The 13,422-nt window shown below is 43.0% G+C and overlaps 1 protein-coding gene across 50 annotated transcripts in view; it reads left to right on the plus strand.

The window, feature by feature from the left end:
* The first annotated feature begins 8,334 nt into the window (after positions 1-8,334).
* LOC118397671 (protein Jumonji-like) overlaps positions 8,335-13,422 on the plus strand; it is a 103,219-nt gene continuing 98,131 nt past the window's right edge. For all 50 annotated transcript variants that reach the window (XM_052470179.1, XM_052470181.1, XM_052470182.1 and 47 more), the window contains exon 1: positions 8,335-8,872. In XM_052470179.1, the coding sequence (XP_052326139.1) occupies positions 8,828-8,872 (45 nt within the window). In that variant the 5' untranslated portion in view covers positions 8,335-8,827. The remainder of the gene's footprint in view (positions 8,873-13,422) is intronic.

Here is a 13,422-nt window from a genome sequence, read left to right on the forward strand (position 1 = left end):
GAGGTCAGTGGCAGTGGCCTACCTCCCTCTCCCTCTCTCCTCGCTCACCCTTTCTCCTCGCTCGCTCGCTCACTCTCCTTGCTTGCTCACTCTCCTTGCTTGCTTTCTCTCTCTCCCTTCCCTCTCTCTCTGCCTGTGATCACAAAGCAGAGGGAGGATGGTCTTTGTGAATGGTGCAGGTGTCCTGGGCATGAAAGGGCCCTCAGGGCCACACGGAGACCCAGGAGATTCAGTCCCTGTGGAGGCCTTTCAGACCCACCTCCCATCTGCAGTGGAGCTTGACCCAGCTGAGTCAGCCAGTCAGTCAGCCGAACACCTTTTGTAGCCACTCTTTACGTGGCTACACTGAGGGTGGCAGGCCTCCCCTGGTCATCACTGAATCATGGCTAAAGACTAATCCACTTCAATCAAACCTCAGAATGTGAGGAAGAGATGTGAATGGGCTCCAACTGCTGAGCGGCAGGAAGACAATGACAACCAGAGTGTACCGTTGAATGGAGCGATCACCGAGAGACAGTGACAGACAGAAGATACAAAGTCTCCACATCAGACTGGATCACATGGGGGGCGTCTCCACGCAACGGGTTCAGCTAGACACAGCCACGTCCACATCCGACAGAGTCCCATAGATACAGAATGAAGACAGTGTTCCGAGGTGAGAACAGGTGAGGCTGTGGCTTCTCGGGTGAGGCTGTGACAACCAACATTGTCAACATACACAACCGTGGGGCAGCAGCACCCTTGTGGTTGTGTTTAACCAACCAGTAGAGCAGTAGGGTAACTGACATATCAGGGCTTGGACAGTCACACATTCTTTTGGATTCTGTTGTTATTGATGTTGTTGTTTACGTTGAACCTGGCTTTTCTCTCTTTCTCATTGATGTTTACATTTGAGTCCACCTGATGCAATTACCTAGCATGCATTTAATTCCAGGAGGGATTTAGGAACTCAAGGTGTCCAATTATCCTGCGTGGTAGACTGGGACTCTCAGTCTCTCTGTGGGGGGCTAGGGCCGTAAAATAAATGTTGTTTGGGATCCTGACTGGTCCCAGCAGAGAGGAGCGGGTCAGTGGAGGTTAACCTCCCTTTAATGAGGGTAGGTACAGGATTTCCATTTCAACAGGGTAATTTAATACTAGCGCGACCCTCGGCACGCCACACCGTTTAAAACATCGTTTCTCACTCTTTTGTGCCATATTCATCGTCCTCACATGCTCGTAATACTTGCATTTTACAGCAGCTTGAAAATACCTAATGGTACAAAGCCTCTATTTTACAACCTCCTCCCCTCACCGAGCAGAACAGGGCTGTTCTTCTGCCTGTTTTTGCAGTGGAGTCGTAACGTGGTGGGGCAATGAGGAAATCATCTTCCTATAATAAAAAGAGTAAAAGAAGCCGTGCTATTTATACCACATTCAACGTTAAAATACCACAAGAATGTACACTACAGTTGAAAAGTGTTGGGGTCACTTAGAAATGTCCTTGTTTTTGAAAGAAAGGCACATTTTTTGTCCATTAAAATGACACCAAATTGATCAGAAATACAGTGTAGACATGGTTAACGTTGTAAATGACTGACGGCTGATTTTGATTGGAATATCTACATAGAGAGGCCCATTATCAGCAACCATCACTCCTGTGTTCCAACGGCACGTTGTGTTAGCTAAGTTTATCATTTTAAAAGACTAATTGATCATCAGAAAACCCTTTTGCAATTATGTTAGCACAGCTGAAAACTGTTGGTCTGATTAAAGAAGCAATACAACTGGCCTTCTTTAGACTAGTTGTGTATCTGGAGCTTCAGCATTTGTGGGTTCGATCACAGGCTCAAAATGGCCAGAAACAAAGAACTTTACTTCTGAAACTCGTCAGTCTATTCTTGTTCTGAGAAATGAAGGCTATTCCATGCAACAAATTGCCAAGAAACTGAAGATCTCGTACAACACTGTGTACTACTCCCTTCACAGAACAGCTCAAATGGTCTCTAACCAGAATAGAAAGAGGAGTGGGAGGCCCCAGTACACAACTGAGCAAAAGGACAAGTACATTAGTGTCTAGTTAGAGAAACAGACACCTCACAAGTCCTCAACTGGCAGCTTAATTAATTAGTACCCGCAAAACACCAGTCTCAACATCAACAGTGAAGAGGCTACTACAGGATGCTGGCATTCTAGGCAGAGTTGCAAAAAGAAAAAGCCATATCTCAGACTGGCCAATAAAAAGAAAAGATTAAGATGGGCAAAAGAACACAAACACTGGACAGAGGAAGGCCAGCATCCCGGAGTCGCCTCTTCACTGTTGACGTTGAGACTGGTGTTTTGCGGGTACTATTTAATGAAGCTGCCAGTAACCAAAAATGTGTTAAACACTCTGAGGTTCAACTCATCCCAAACCATGTCAAATGGGTTGAGGTCGGGTGATTGTGGAGGCCAGGTCATCTGATGCAGCACTCCATCACTCTCCTTCTTAGTCAAATAGCCCTTACATAGCCTGGAGGTGTGTTGGGTCATTGTCCTGTTGAAAAACAATTGATAGTCCTACTAAGAACAAACCAGATGGGATGGCGTATCGCTGCAGAATGCTGTGGTAGCCATGCTGGTTAATTGTGCCTTGAATTCTTAATAAATCACTGACAGTGTCACTGGCAAAGCACCCCCACACCGTCACACCTCCTCCATGCTTCACTGTGGGAACCACACATGTGGAGATCATCCATTCACCTACTCTGCGTCACACAAAGATATGGCGGATGGACTCAAATTTGGACTCATCAGACCAAAGGACAAATTTCCACCGGTCTAATGTCCATTGCTCGTGTTTCTTGGTCCAAGCAAGTCTATTCTTCTTATTGGTGTCCTTTAGTCATTGTTTCTTTGCAGCAATTCAACCATGAAGGCCTGATTCACACTGTCTCCTCTGAACATTTGATGTTTAGATGTGTCTGTTACTTGAACTCTGTGAAGCATTTATTTGGGCTGGAATTTCTGACGCTGGTAACATGAACAAACTTATTGTCTGCAGCAGAGGTAACTCTGGGTCTTCCTTTCCTGTGGTGGTCCTCATGAGAGCCAGTTTCATCATAGCGCTTGATGGTTTTTGCGACTGACTGACCTTCATGTCTAAAAGTAATGATGGACTGTCCTTTCTCGTTGCTTATTTGAGCTGTTCTTGCCATAATATGGACTTGGTCTTTTACCAAATAAAGCCTTCTTCTGTATACCACCCCTACCTTGTCACAACACAACTGATTGGCTCAAACGCATTAAGAAGTAAAGAAATTCCACAAATGAACTTTTAACAAGGCACACCTGTTAATTGGTTGAGAGAATACCAAGGGTGTGCATAGCTGTCATGAAGGCAAAAGGTGGCTACTTTAAAGAATCTCAAATATAAAATATATTTTGATTTGTGTGACACTTTTTGGGTTACTACATGATTTCATACGTGTTATTTCAGAGTTTTGATGTCTTCACTATTATTTCGACAATGTAGAACATAGTAACAATAAAGAAAAACCCTTGAATGAGTAGATGTGTCCAAACGTATGACTGGTACTATATATAAAAAGATCTTTCAACATGAATTTGTTTTCCCTTTTTTCCAAAGGATTATTAGCCATATGCCAAATGAACAGTCTTTCCCCTCCACTGCACCTCCCATTCCTTCCCTCTACTCTGTTACGGGACATCAGTCTGAGTAGCACCGTCTGCTCTGTTCAGCCTCACTCACCAATTAAAACCATGGAGAGTGAGAGCTCCAATCAAATCCTGCCCTGGTCTGACTGCCCCCTCCTCCCCACCCCCAGACCCCCTACCAGAACCCCCACGGCCCATCAGGACACGGTCAGACTCCTCAATCCACCTCCACCTCCACCCCACCTCCCCACCTCAGAGCAGACCTAACACCAAGCAGCCTGTTAAAGGAGGTTTAAATAGGTCTGTCTGCTCAGCGTCATGGCCTGCATGGGCCGCTAGATCAAGTCAAATTTACCTACAGCTATTAGTGGAGAACATGAGTTTGCAATAGAGGCCAGCAGGAATAGTGAATAAGAGCCAGGCAGCCAAGAAACCCTGTGGTCATGGTCCTCTACTATTTTCCAGGTCCTCTTTAGTCGAGGAGGAATAGAGCATAAGCAATTGTAGTGGAAACACTAGCCTGCTCGCTGTGTGGGGGCTAACTCCAAGTCCTTGCACAGCACACAACACAGTCTGGTTCATTGATTCATTTAGGCTTAAATGTCACTCAACAGGACAGAGCTCCACAGAGTCCCTGGGTGCAGGAGGACATGGAAAAACAGAAAGAACTCATGTCCCAAACATTAACTGAACTATTTATGTCTCTATATCAGGATGCCACATCGCTGATGAGTAAATTGATTATTTAAAAATGGATTTATCCCTATACATGAACAAATGTTATTATGTAGTGTAAAGTTTCAGTGTAACAGTTTATAAATATCTTATGGATATTTCATAAATGAGTCATAAAAATGTATAAATATTCCGGCAATCATCAAGACATACCTTATAAATGATCTGATCATGGCTTATAAATGAATAGTATTACACGTGTTCCTACCTTACAGTATATGTGAACCCTGTGGTTAACTGGGCCTGGATGCTGATGTGATTTAATCAGACCCATAATATCATGGTAATATCATGTCATCTGCAGCTTTCACTGCAGCTTATTGATCTACCAGATATTGATCCATAGTCTTTACTCATTCATGGACAAGTTCATTGCTTTGATCAGTGCGAGCATGGTGCTGAATCTACATCAAACATGCTGGGGAGTGATATCCCATCCTTGATGCAGGACTATAATGAAATGAACATGTTCATGCGCTGGTGTTCATCTGTTCCCTGTAGGGCTCAATTCAGCACCTCGGTTCACTATCATCAGGAAGTGCACCTGATCCATCCCCAGTGGAAATAGACTGATGTTTTTTTTGTTGCTTTAAGAACATTAAGGAGCCAATCCAACAGCAGAAGAGACTTCACCTTACGTTTGTACATGATCTTAGAGACTTGACTTTGCTGCTGTGAGCAACAGGTCCACGCCAGTGGTGGCTGGTGGCAGTTTAAATGGGGAGGACCGGCTCATAGTAATGGCTGGAACGGAATAAATGGAATGGTATCAAACACATCAAACACCTGGATTGCATGTTTGATACCATTCCATTCCAACCTCCTCTGGTCCACACAGTCTTCCCTTCTCACACTGCATCATCATGTAGGTTTGTCATTTCTCCTAATAGGTCACTGAGGGGCAAGAGGAACCAGTCAGAAAACAGTCATCACAACCAACCAAGATCCTGCTCATCAGTCCCTCAAGACGCACACACAGTTCTGACGACTTCAAAGTAACGCTAATCCCTGACAGTGTAAGGGCCAGTAGGGATGTTCTGAGTAACAGAAGGCAGCAGAGTTGTTTTTGACTTGAAGTTCAGTAACCTTCCTTCCAGTCGAAAACAGTCATATGCCAAATGCGAACGTTAAAGGGAAAGGGGACACATAGTCAGTTGCACAACTGAATGAATTCAGCAGAAATGTGTCTTCTGCATTTAAACCAACTCCTTTGAATCCGAGAGGTACGAGTGGCTGCCGGTTTGAAAAGCGAGCTCTTTCCGGGGATGGAAGGTGTCGCCGTACTCCTAATTATCCCAATAGGCAAATCAAGAAGATGGAAATACTGCTGTTTTAATTTTTTTTTAAAAACATGCTTTTCCATCAGCATGATAGGCTAGTTAATGCAGCTCATTGGATTCCATAAAAATGCAATGCTTAGCATTGGGGTGAGTAGCTACCAGAAGTGTTGTGGAACTAAATGGGCTGCTTTACCAGTCGCTACCTAGCATGAGGATGAAAAAGGCAGTTTAATTAATAACTAGCAGTATTTTAATATTCTCAATTCGCCGAATATGATAATTAGGAGTACAGTGACACCTTCTTTTCCTGGATTGAGGTGGGTTTTCAAACCATTTCTCTTCTTGTTCACCGAGATGAAAACATATTGGAATATGACCATTTGGACTTGAAGATTTACTGAACTTCAAGTCAAAAACCCTTGGTTAATTGGTTCCCTGGTCACTGCTAAATAACTGTTTTTCCAGGAAAGAGATTAGATTTTCCCTTTGTTGTGTGGGTGGTAGATGCCTACAGTATCTTAAAGTGAAGGAAGGATGCTTAGATTCATGATCAGTAGGCTATGATTAATCTACTTAATCTTCTAGTCAACTTTAACATGAAAAGCTCATTTTGAGTCATATGGATGGTGCGAGGTGAATGTGTCACATTTCTAAGCAATGTGGTGACAATTACTGTAACCTCCTACTGTAGCCCAGATCTCATCTGGAGTGAGTTTAGTAGGCTACAACAGAAATGCATTCAATGTTTATTTAAACAGAAACGGTACAAACAACAGGTTGAAGAAGAGAACTATGGTGGCCCAGAGGGCGGTTGTGTATGGTGTTGTGCTGCACCAGTTTTGAGATCTCTAATGGTCACACCCATATTGATCAGGCTACGCCGTTGGACTTGGACTTGTAACCGGAAGGTTGCAAGATCGAATCCCAGAGTTGACAAGGTAAAAATCTGTTGTTCTGCCCCTGAACAAGACAGTTAACCCACTGTTCCTAGCCTGTCATTGAAAATAAGAATTTGTTCTTAACTGACTTGCCTAGTTAAATAAAGGTACAAACAAAAACTGGAGGAAATGTACCTTTAAAGGCTGTTAAAGAACGGTGCACACTGTTTTAGGGAAATGTGTTGTTCAGTAGCATGTTGTCCATGAACGGACACACCGCCAGGCAATGCAGAAAACATTGAACCGAACTGAATGGCAGTGGTGGGAAAAGTACTACATTGTCATACTTGAGTAAAAGTAAAGATACCTTAATAGAAAATGACTCAAGTAAAAAGTGAAAGTCACTTAATTTCAAATTCCTTATATTAAGCAAACCAGACGGAACTCATTTCTTGTTTTTACGGATAGCCAAGGGCACACTCCGACCCTCAGACATAATTTACGAAAAGAAGCATGCATGTTTAGTGAATCTGCCAGATCAGAGGCAGTAGAGATGACCAGGAATGTTCTCTTGGTGTGTGAATTGGATAATTTTACTGTCCTGCTAAGCATTCAAAGTGTACTGACTACTTTTGGGTTTCAGGGTTTTAGTATGGAGTAAAAAGTACATTATTTTATTTAGGAATGTAATGAAGTAAAAGTTGTCAAAAAATATGAATAAAGTAAAGTACAGATACCCCCCAAAACGACTTAAGTAGTACTTTAAAGTATTTTTACTTAATTACTTCACACCACTGCTGAATGTCATCACCAGCTTCCATAACTTCAAAGTCATAAACCCCAGCCATTTCTACAATTTATCTTCTTAAAATGTGATGTGAAACCTAACCTTAATCACACTGCTAACCTTATGCCTAACTCTAACCTTAAAACATTACTAAAAGGCTATTTTTATTTTTATTTTTACAATTTGGACTTTGTAGATGTGAATCTGACTTTATGGCTATTGAAGCTAGTGTAAACCAAACTGAATGCACCCCTGTAGGTTATGTGCTATTGCAAGCTGCATGTGCTCAGCGCGAGTGACTTTAGGAAGTCATTTTGGAAAATCGGAAATCGTAAGTTTTCACATACACATTTTATAAACTTCCCAAAAATAATATGGTCGCTGCGATGAAGGTTTATTTGACCGCTTTCCTTACCTCAATGCTACAATGCCATTCTGAAGGTGAATGCAGGCATGTGGCCTAAAAACAACATGACAGAGGTCAAAGGCACTGCATCTCAGTGCTATAGGCGTCACTACAGACCATGGTTTGATTCCAGGCTGTATCACAACCGTGATTGGGAGTCCCAAAGCTCGCACAATTGTCCAGAGTCATCCCGGCTTGGCTGGGGTAGGCCTTCATTGTAAATAAGAATGTGTTCTTAACTGACTTGCCTAGTTAAATCAAATAAAAAACATGGTCAATTACTTTGTAGCATTGGCATTGCATAGATTGAGGGCTTGAAAGTGTTGCTAATTTGCACACTAAATATGAATGGGCTCCAGGTCAGCTTTCCACAGGATCGCTCGAGCCACTGAGGAGAAATAGGAAACGAAGTAACTTGTAATTAGCGAAGAACCAGCTCGCCTACACGTGGGGATCCCATTCATTCAAACAAGATAGGCTTCTTTATCCCGGATATATTATTCATCTCGCGTTTTGTAAAATCATTTTTACTCGGTGCCTGAAAAACGGCCTTTTAAAGTTGCCGCTGTCCATGGTAACGGATGTGATAGGCTGAACCAGGGGAAGAAAGAAACTCGCCTCGTTTAGAATAGCTGCGGTGCTGGAGTAGTCTACACTCGTCGCCTGATAGTTCAAGACAAAACGGAACATCGAACCTTTTTCATTTGATTTATTTGGTTCGATTTAAATCCTCTTCTCACACAAGATGTGACTCTTTTCAAAGAACAGACTAATACCTTAGAATATCCATGTCGTTCAGGATAGCTGGGAGAGAGAACGTCAATGGTTTTTCTACGAATGGAAGTTATTTGTTGTGAATTGTTTTGAATATGTTATTCCGAAGTGAGTTTGTTTTTTGTTTGTCTCCGTTCGTCGTGGACCTTTAATTTGGAATCTAACGACGAAATCCAGATCGTCAAGGGAAACCCAAAGCGAGGATTCTACAAAGCCAGAGAGCTCACAGACCGGGGATTTAAATTGTTTGGTGTGCTCCGGGAGAAGCGAGAGTCAAAGAAAGAAATTCATGTGGCCATTCTCTCTTTAGCAAAACATTTTGGATTGCAGAATGAGCAAGGAAAGACCTAAGAGGAATATCATCCAAAAGAAATACGTGAGTAACTACTCGCCTATTATTGTCCAATGTGTAAAATAATTTAACCTTTACAAGTTTGCACGTTCATTTCGCCTGTTTTGAAGAAAATGCATAAACTTCGATCACGGAGTGTGAAGGTTACCATTACACAGCTGTGGCCTATTGGGGCCGAATTTCCTTTTTAGATGGTAAAGTTGTAGAATGTGTTATCAATGAGACTTTATTTAAATAGTCGATTTTGCTAAATTTCTTCAACATCAGACAAGACGATGTATTTGATTAACCATCTATGTTAGGGCAATGCGCATTCTGGAATCATCTCTGTACAATATAACAAACGACTTGTTGTGTGAGATTGATTGATTAAGTCAGAATTTTCCACAGGAGCTGGCTAATTGTTTTCAGAATGTCTTTGTTTTCTCCCATAGCCCCTTTCAGAGCCATGAAGACACAGCCATATCGCCCATGGCTGATTCCGGGTTCTATACCCCATGCTGAGTAGCCCTATATAAACTGTGTTATTTATAAATGAACACCTCGTTTTGCTATTGGATATCACAATATTCACTTTATTTATGTTGATGCGACTTGAGAGTACCTGACCAGCACCGTCCGACCATGACGAGTGGACTGTAGCTCTTTAATTTTCTCCGTAGGGGGAGAGCGCAGAAAGGGGGTCAGGCAATTGAACATTTCCGTAGAATTTCCAATCATTTCCAATCGTAGTGGAACGCTCAGGAGGAGTTGCTTGTCTGCGTTTGCTTACTAACATATATGGAATAAAGTGTCTGATCATTTTAATTTCGCGTATAGCACGTCTGTGTGACCTCTGTGAATGGGATATATTGCAGCCTGAGCTTGCTGAGCAAGAATGTTAGATTCTCTGATAGTTTTTTATTTATTATTCGGGTGATCTCCAGTCAATAGTTTTTAAGCAGACGAGAGACCATGGATGCAACTAAACGAAATGTCAGCGGTTAGTTGATTTAAGCGCTAGCTTGTTTATGGTGTAATGTTGAGGTAGTGTTTCAGTCGCATTGCAGAGGTTCATGTGAAGGGGAAGCAAGAAGCGACCATTTTCTTTCTGCGATTACCTAATACCGGCGAATTTGGCAGAAGGGGGCGATATCAATGTTGGTAATTTCAAGGTTTTTACCCTCGGTGTAACCTACAACATTTAAAGTATTTTAAATTGGGGTTTAAAACAGGCGTAAGCTAAACAATGGCGTACTCTCAAACGGAGACACTCAGCACATCGCATGGCTGAGTTTAACCCTCACATTACAGCGTGTGTTCTCGTGTGAAGTTTCCTCGCGTGAAAACAATGTGAAGTTATCATGAACCACAATGAATAATACATTTGATTTCAGATGTACCTTTTTGTTACCTTTTAACTAATCTCAAAACATTTTGGCCACGTGTGGGCCTGCTGCTGACTAGGCTACTTTGTTTGTGGCCCAAGATGCACCGAGAATAATCAAAGTCCATCATAACTGCCTTCCCCAAGCGTTCCACTCTAATAACGTGGTTGAAACATTATACCTTTATATTATGAGGTGAAATAATACTTACTTCTTGAAGTGTAAAACATATAGTTTTCAAACTTGATTTATTCCGTACATTTCCCCATGAGTTTGATACTCTTTCTCCCCAAAATACTCACCTCTTATGGCAATGCTATTAAAGTAATCAATGCATTACATGTCCAACTTTATTTTGGGGCCTGGTGAGATGATTTGACAGCGAAAAAGCCATGGGAAAAAATTGCTGCTGAAGTCTAAAATGGTCTATTTTTACATTTTATTCTTAATAACTTGTGTAATTATAGATGTATGCTCATGTGGCTGTGTGTGGAATGGGCCCGCACAGAACATGGTCTTCACATCTGCTGAGGTGCAGCAGCTGGGGTAGAAATCTGCTCCGAACAAACCATGCGAACAACAAAACAACCTGGAGGTGCCCCCCTCTCCTTGGGCCCCCCACTCAGAACGCAACACCCTCCCCCCTCAACAACTCTTGGCCCCTCTGGTTTAACCTCCCCTTAATTAGCGTTAGACAATTATCCATGCTTGGCTTAAGCATGTCCCCTGGAACACTGTGAGTTGTTATTCTCCCCCATGTGCTCCATCCATGTTATTAAAATTCATCAGTCAGGGAAAAAAAACGTAATAAAAGCAAACAAGGTAAGGCAATTACCGCTCCTTTGATAGGACACAAAAGTTAAAACAGCCCCTCTCAAATAACTCTGGTTTCTATGATGGCCGATCACTTTGCCTGGCAATTTGACAGACATTTAGAGGCAAAAACACGTGCTCTCCTATTCTGGAATTCTATATTTGTATATTCAGTGAATTTGTTGGGGTGGGTTTAGGTCAATTGGGAAGCAGCGTTAGTTATGTTTGTGGTGAACATAGCATTCAGAGGAGGTGTGCAGCCAGGGCCAATTTGTCCTGACAAGGCTGTTCTCAGGCTGTGCGCTGGGATAGAGCCGGGCTGTGCGCTGGGACAGAGCCGGGCTGTGCGCTGGGATAGAGCCGGGATAAGCACAGCTGCTGCAGGGCTCTTTACAAATGTAAAGAAGCTGTCAGTGTTTCATCAGTCGCACAACTGATGAGGGCGAATTTGAAAAATCCACTGCAGTGTGTGGCGCACAAAAAGAGGAAACAAAAATAGAGCAGGGGCCGGGAACGAGGCCTGTAACGGTTCCGTCCCCCTCACTCTCCCTCCCCAGTCCTTCAGCTTTACTATTTAAATGTGGGCCTCATGTTCACACAAGGGTTTGTGGACCTGAGCATGAATGTGCTTAATATAACCTTCTGTTTTAATGCAGATGGTCATTTATTAATTTTTCTCCTTAGTTCCTCTTTGAGGAGCCCTGGCACTGTAACTGGGTCAGTGAGATGCTGTGAGTTAGGGAGGTTATAACAGGAATGTTTCAAATACTTTATCCTTACTCTATACCACTACCCTCCCTCGCACCTTCTCGTCAAGCGTTCTCAGTATTAGCTCTAGTTATATCCTCTCTTATATCGGAAGAACCACTGACACCACAGTACGTGGAGAGCTGTATGTCTTGGAAGGCAGGGAGCTGGTAGACACAGCATTTTGATTCAGTTCTTCTCAGTGTTTTGCTGTCTGCCAACAGACAATGTTCCACTTTACTGCATCGTTACGGGAGCTCCCCAAACTGCCGGTTTTAATTTGGGCCGCCGGTGATCTGCAGCAGCCAGCCCATCGCTTCCTATTCTCCGTTTTCTCTCTCCTCTGTCCCGATTTTTATAGCAGCTTTACGTCACACACCCTGACCCTCTTACCCTGTCATGTAATGTGACCTTTCTCTTATCCACTGTTATCATCTCGGGACATTCTCTGCACATGCCACAGTTCCTCCTTTGTTAGTTAGACCAACCTGTTTATGGGCAAACTACCAGCCAGGATCATGCCTTACTGTACCAGACAGGTGAACACAGTGTAAGGAATGTGCCTGCTGTGTTGATGTGGGTAATGACTGTCTGTGCGGAGGAGGATGTTTCCCTATGGACTATAATCCTGTCTAAAATATACACTATCGAATGTGCCAATATTCTGAGAGGACAATGTGTCGGACGTTGTGCTGTATTGAAAGACTGTTCAGGATATATAAATGTCACTTAAACCATGTGTATTCGGGATCTATATATATGTGTGTGTGTGTGTCACGTACACCACATTCTCACCGAATGCACTGTTTAATTTTGCTCCGTGATTTATGTCGTCCTAGTCCTGTGGGTTTGGCCGGACAGCTGGACAGCCCTGAGAGGACACAAGCTGTCTACACAAAGTGTGTGTGTGGCAGCCACAGCTCATCCGTCCAGGATCCCCGAAAAGCTGAATCAACATTTTAGATGTTTTTGGTTTGGCCTTAACATGCTTAAGCTCTGAGGGAGGACACTGGACACTAAGCTGGACAGTACTAGGGAGGCTCCATAGGTTTGACTGGAGGGCAGAACAGGGGCGACTTGGACTGTCACTAGAATGGAGGCCATTATGAACAAGAGACCTTAACCTCACCAGCTGAATGGATGAGGTCATGTTTAGAGATCTAGTGCTGCAGTGTCCTGCCATCCAACCACTAACCTAACAAAGCAGGCCTAGAAAGACACCGGAGCGGAGTCCCTACTTCTGTTCTCTGGAGAAACGGAAGTTAGGTTGAAAATACTGTATCTTTGAAACCTGAAAACATCACTTTCTACCTACCCTGCAGGGAGAGTCCAACCACAGACAGCAGGTCAGTTCTATACGCTCTCGGTCAATCCGGTATTATCCCCAGATCCCCCTCTACCACTCGGACTTGTCTTCATCAGGCAGCAGTAAGCCTCCAGGGATAAAGCAATAGAATGGAGCCTTTGATTATATTGATCCGCATTAGACTCTTAACGCCTGTATGGCTACAAGCTGCTCAATGGGAAACGAGTGTTATTTTTTTTTGTGTTATTCAACATGATTTATAAATCATTATAGTCCATGTCTAAATATAGTTTACATTAGACTGTTAGTGCTTAGTGTTATACCTGGTTTATAGGCCTCGT

This window comes from Oncorhynchus keta, chromosome 19 (assembly GCF_023373465.1).
Source record: "Oncorhynchus keta strain PuntledgeMale-10-30-2019 chromosome 19, Oket_V2, whole genome shotgun sequence".
NCBI lineage: Eukaryota > Metazoa > Chordata > Actinopteri > Salmoniformes > Salmonidae > Oncorhynchus > Oncorhynchus keta.